This window comes from Notamacropus eugenii, chromosome 5 (assembly GCF_028372415.1).
Source record: "Notamacropus eugenii isolate mMacEug1 chromosome 5, mMacEug1.pri_v2, whole genome shotgun sequence".
Taxonomy (NCBI): domain Eukaryota; kingdom Metazoa; phylum Chordata; class Mammalia; order Diprotodontia; family Macropodidae; genus Notamacropus; species Notamacropus eugenii.
In genome coordinates, this window is record NC_092876.1 from 195,823,435 (window position 1) to 195,829,434 (window position 6,000).

Genomic DNA, 6,000 nt, shown 5'->3' on the forward strand with positions numbered 1-6,000 from the left:
TCAGGTAGCAAAGGTGCTATCATACCAAAATATTAGTTATATCTAATTTGAAATGCCGTATATAGTTCTGATTGCACTTAAATTAGTTTTAAGACTGGAATTGGAAGTTCCTAATTAGTTTGAATATTAGGCACCTGAGATAAGCAACAGTTTTTACATGTGCACATAAAAAGAATTTTAAAAAAATTAAAACCCCTACTGTAGGACTAGTCTGATCAATGTACTTATTGTAAGGCAAAATACTCTGGTACCAGGAAAATTACCTGGGGTTGGGTTTGACTTAGAGATATTTTTGTTTATGAAAAGTAATATTTGTTACAAATGAAAATTAAGTTAGAATTAATAAATGGGTAAATATAAAAATTTGGAAGTGCAATATAATTAGTGAAATTTCTTTTATAAAGACACTAGAAAACACAAAGGTTGGAAGTGTGATGTTCCCAGAGAGAACACACTCCTCAAGAAGTTGTCTTTAAAATAAATGAAGGCTTTTAAATGTTTGTGTTTTTTTAAAGGTAACAGAAAAGAAAGTTATGATAGCTTTATGCTCTTAGTTTTTTAGAGGACAGTATACATATATGTTATTTATACATTGTGTTTTTCCCTGCTGTGGATCCATTATATAGGTTTGAATGAATCTTCTCAGCATATATTTGTATTGAGTTCATAGACCAAATTATAGTTAATGTAATAAGAAAACTTCCAGTTTCTACCAAATTAGGAATATGTTACTTAAGTACTAGAGATTTAATGATAATATTAACTTACAGTTTGATTAATGCCTGTCTATCTACACAGACTTCAACTTTGTTCTGTCCCTATGAGAATAAACACTGATTGTCCTAATGTGTTTGTGTGAAGTAATGCAGCTGTTCCACCATCAGTCTCAGAAATAAAAGCTGTCTTGATTTTTTTTCCTTTTCCTCTTGTACTCCAAGTTCACACTAGGTGGCATACAAGGAAAGCTGAAAACGTAGAAAGTTGATGCTTTGGACTTCAACAATAACTATGTTAAAATTTAGTTTTTTATCTTAAGTTGCTATTTTATCCTTTGACTGTTTTGCTGTTTTTGTAGGATGAAGTGCCCTCTTGCTGGTACAAATAAAAGATTTCTGCTTAATACGCTTAAGAACACATTACCCTCTCAGAAGGAGCAAGACCAGGAGCAGAAGGGAGACAAGAAGGAAGCTGAGCCAAGTCAGAACCGGAAAGAAGAAAACTCAAAGAAACACAGAACTCATCCCTACAAACACAACTTCCAGTCTCGGAGAAGAGTTAGTTATTCCCCTCCAAGGAAGCGGAACCCCCAGGAAAAGTATGAAAAGCAGTCTAACAAACGATGAGGCAGGCCCTGAGGAATAGGCCAGACTGTTACAAGCAATGAATGTCATTCCATTTTGGGCTGGGAAAATGTTTAGCTTTCTTTAAACGGAGAAGGTTATTTAGTGCAGGTCTTTAGCTAGCAGGGAAGAAAGACATCTAAGAAAAACATAGTAGATAGATATTTTGTTGTGGTTTTTAAAGAATCTGTTGGTCATAAACAACAATGACTTAGTAATTCTTCCTTCTGAAAATTAATCCTAAGGGTAGAAGTCTTGAGACATTTATCATATGTTAATAGCGTTTATATATTTGTTATTGTACCTTCTTTCAAAAGTTAGTTTGGAAATAAACCTAGAGTTAGATTTTAAGTTTTTCAGTGATTGTTCAAACTAATTAAAAATATCTGTTGTGTATCAACTGTGGTCATTTTTCAGAGTTGAGAACAAAATTGAAACCTCTTTAGCTCTGTATTTTAGATTTGGAATGTCAGATTTAGTAAGTTTAAAAAGCTAAACAGCAGAAATCTTCTGACTGGAATATACTATTTATAAAACCCCCTCTAGCCTTCAAGGGCTAGAGTTTATCAAGAAATTTGTTAACATCTCTAGCACTTATTATTGATCAGATAAACAATGTGAATCATTCTTAAAATGGCTTTGAATTTATTACCTAAGATAAATTCATGGAGATGAGGAATTGATCTCCTAGGTCCTCTTAAAACAAAACTTTGATCTGCATAAAGTGTATTTTTTCCCCCAAATTTGAACTTTTCTCTAGGGGACATAAATTGGGAGAAGTACAGTTCGGTGCTTTAGGAATAACTCTCATTAACTAAACTTAGAGTGCTTTGATTTTGGTTGAGGATTTTGTTCAGTGCACTTTGGTTTTTTAGCTTAAATCCCCTGGTATAGATATCACAGTGCAAAGTTACGCCAGAAATCTTCTTTTTAACAGAAAGTGTGTTGGATTTTTTTTTTTCCAGAGTTGGCAGAGGCATTTCTTAATGATATAATTCTAAATCTCACAGAGAGTCCCACTCCCACCCCCCATCCCCAAACTTAGGACTACATAACAATGTATTCCTAGACCACAGAGAGTAGAAGAGTCTCTCTCTACTCCCTTTCCAAATTTTCCAAGGCGGCTGGGCTTATGCCTGGCTGCCTCCAGATAATCACTCAGCCACAGCCATACTCTCAGCAGCCAAGAAAAGCTCTTTCTATGCACTGAAAATCAGCACATTAGAAAGGCCAGCTCCGGAGTGTTGTGGAGGAGCCAGAGAATGCCATGACAAAATTGCTCTGTCTTCCCCAGTGCTACCCCACCACACCCTCTTTGTGTGCCCTGGGCCATGCACCCAAACTTTTCTATGAAGCCCAAGCTTCTGTGTGGTCAGAAGCCTGTGCATAGAACCACTCCAACTAGGAGGATGGGAAAAATTCCTCATTCTTTCCTTGCCCCTCCTCACCCCCCCAGAAAAAGAGGGCAGAAGGAGACCCTCTGTAACTTTCCAACAGCCAATTCCCACCCCCCATCATACATAGAAGAAAGAACTGAGTTAAACTTGACTTGATACAAAAGTTGTTATGCCTAAATGATCCTAATCTTTACATCTGTATTATTTGTGTTATTTTACTTTGAAATATTTTGTATTTAAATGTCTCTAGAAACAGAAAAGTTAAGAAGTTGAGCTTTTTTTTGTAAATTCTTGTTTTAAATGAGTAAAAATAAAGTTAAACTGTGTCATTTTTGTGTCATGTGTTTATTACATAAACTTGGGCAGATTAAATATCTTTTTATACAAGGTACCTATGCTGAAGTCTTTGCATTCACAAATGAAATTACACAGAAGCTGTATTTTGCCTACTCATAACTGACAATCATTTTAAAATCGTATAACTTTTAAAAGCCTATAATATAATCATTACTTCCTAAAACAAAAAGGACCACCGTTTCTAAAACTAAAAAAATAAGTTTTAAAGCTGTATACAGCCAGGGAGATAGCATCACAAGGATTCATATGTATAAAAGACTTGACAGTTGAAATCAGTGGCATGTGATATCTTATTGTCTGTACATATGGAAAGGTCTTGTGTGGTTTTTATGAAGACTGCTTTGCAATTCTGCACTGACTTCCATCTAAAAAGTTCCATTTATTCTTAAATTCTTTATGCAGTCTGTCAGACAATGGAGATAGACAAGGTGGATTAAACCAATCAAAGAGTGGGTACCTGGTCCCAGAGGTTTACCTGAAAACAGAGACTGGTATCTACAGTGGACTGAATAAATACAGGGCGACAAACAGTTGCTATAACTAGAAGGATAATTGGAGCAGATGAAATTGTTACTCCCTCCAAACACTTGAATTTTAATGTGAATATTTTATTCCTTGGCACACAGTCCATTTAAGAACTAACTTAACACATTGTCTCTGTGGCCTGTTACAATTTCCCTTCATTGTATCCAGTTTTGTTCCTTTGAGGAAATGCATTCACGTGTGATCTTTTACACTAGCTGATAAAATGACAGAAGGAAAAACCCTTAGGGAAAATTACATATGATCGTGGGTTCTGTTCGCAAATCCAAACAAGAGAATTGAAACTCTTTCCAAGGCTCATCAGCTGGGGATAAGTTGAGGTTAAAAGGAAGAAGGTGCTTTTCTGGTATATCCTGTTCCTGGGTAATCCAGGTTTCTCTCTTCCTCTTTCCTCCTGGGGAGTTACTTCTCCCTATTTACAATTTGTTTACAAAGCTTATGGTACAGCTGCTTCTTCTAAGAGATTAAAGATATCTGCTTCTGTAACCAACAAATGCCCCCCATAGTTATTTATTAATTTAGGTTTACTTTTTCAGGTTCTAGCCCTTAGTTGCAATTTCTCTTCCTTGTCATCCTGACTGCTACAGGCTCTCCTCTAGTCTATGAAGCTTGGACCGCAGGTTCCCTTACCCCTCCATTGTACATCAAGGCAGATAGATGATAGCCAAAGATAGAAGCTGAAATTTATATGATAAAATCAAACAACGTGAATTACCAACAGTAACATTCCACATGTTCAAAAATTGCCATATTTTCAGTGACTGCCATGTCAATATCAAACCTTTCTAGTACCCTAAAACTAGGATTTGTTTCTGAATTCTACCAGTGACAGTAGTAGGCTCCCTCCTAATAAAAGCACTCTCTGTTCCCAGTTTACTTAATGCCATCCTGATTACTCCTTTAGAGTAGTGGGGGGTAGGTGTGAGGGAGGTTAAAGTCTAAATTTTGTGGTAGTGATTGTAGAAAAACAAATAAAAAAATAAAATTTAACTATAAAAAAAACAAAAGAAAACAGTGTGCTTCACTCTGCATTCTGACTCCATGGGCCTCGGATTCAGAAAGCACAAGGCCAGCTCTCTGACTCTAGAAAATCTTCATTGAGTGAATAGTGGTTTCATAACTCGGTGAATGGCTAGTCTTCTGCTTTATGCTTTTAGTCAAAATGTGTCCCTCAAGGTTTTGTTCTATACCCTTTCTCCCTGACAATGCCTCTCCTAGCTCTCTCATCTATTCCCAGAGCTCAATGACTCTTAGAGTTACCAGTGAACTCCTAACCTTTCCACTTTTTTTCAACCTCTCAGGTAATACAACCAAAAGGATGAACCTGACCTTATATAGTAAATATATTTCCTGAAAATTATCTGTCAATCCAGTTTTCCTACTGGCTACTATTAGAAATTCAGAAACATTTTACTTTTATTCCAGACCAATAGGAAATGATTCCCCTGCTTACCCTCAATCAAGTATTTTGAAGAAACTTAGTAAATCCTTTCAATTTTCATGTATTGGGTTGACCTGACAGAGTTGTGACACTTAATAGCTTGCTGAGCAAGACTTAGGCAACTAAATCGTCAAACTGGTATTTGAGAATCATAGTGGCTATTCTCTTCTCCTAAGTGCCAGCCAGCTGAGCCTTTGCATGTAGTACATAATCTGCATGTAGGATATAATTTTTATAACATTCAAATAGTAAAAGTCAACTTTAAAAGACGTCAGGATTCTGATCAATCAGCAAGCATTTATTAAATGCTTACTACATTCCTGGCACTGTGTTAAGTGCCAGGGACACAAAGAAAGACAAAAACTAGGTCCTCACCTTCAAGAAACACATTTTAATTAGGGAAACAACATGCACACCATTATATACATACAAGATATATATAGGGTAAATGGGCAGTAATCTAAGAGGGAAATTGGGAGCAGAAAAGGCGTCTTGCAGAAGACAGGAATCTAAACTGAGTCTTGAAGGAAGCCAGAAGGCATGAGTGAGGAGGGACCACCATGGCAAAGGCATAGAGATGAGAGATGGAATGTGGTATTCGATGAACAGCTTTTTTTAAAAGCCATTATAGGTGTTTCATAGAATGTGTGAAGGAAATTAAGAAGACTGGAAAGGTAGGAAGGAACCAGGTTGTGAATGGCTTTAAAAACCAAACAGCATTTTATATTTGATCCTGGAGTTAATAGGGAGCCGCTGGAGATGATTAAGAAGGTAAGGGGAAGGACAGGAGGTGACATAGACCTTCTCTTTAGAAAGTTTATTTGGACAGCTGAAAGAAGCAACACAGTAGTAAGCAACTAGGTGGTACAGTGGTTAGAGATGGTAGATTGGAGTCAGGAAGATCTGAATTCAAATCAAACTT

At 36.4% G+C, this 6,000-nt stretch overlaps 1 protein-coding gene across 4 annotated transcripts in view; it reads left to right on the top strand.

Moving 5' to 3' along the window:
• Positions 1-3,066, top strand: part of POLR1D (RNA polymerase I and III subunit D) — a 68,471-nt gene extending 65,405 nt beyond the window's left edge. For all 4 annotated transcript variants that reach the window (XM_072611800.1, XM_072611803.1, XM_072611801.1 and 1 more), the window contains one exon: positions 1,076-3,066. In XM_072611800.1, the coding sequence (XP_072467901.1) occupies positions 1,076-1,343 (268 nt within the window). In that variant the 3' untranslated portion in view covers positions 1,344-3,066. The remainder of the gene's footprint in view (positions 1-1,075) is intronic.
• Positions 3,067-6,000: the final 2,934 nt, after the last annotated feature.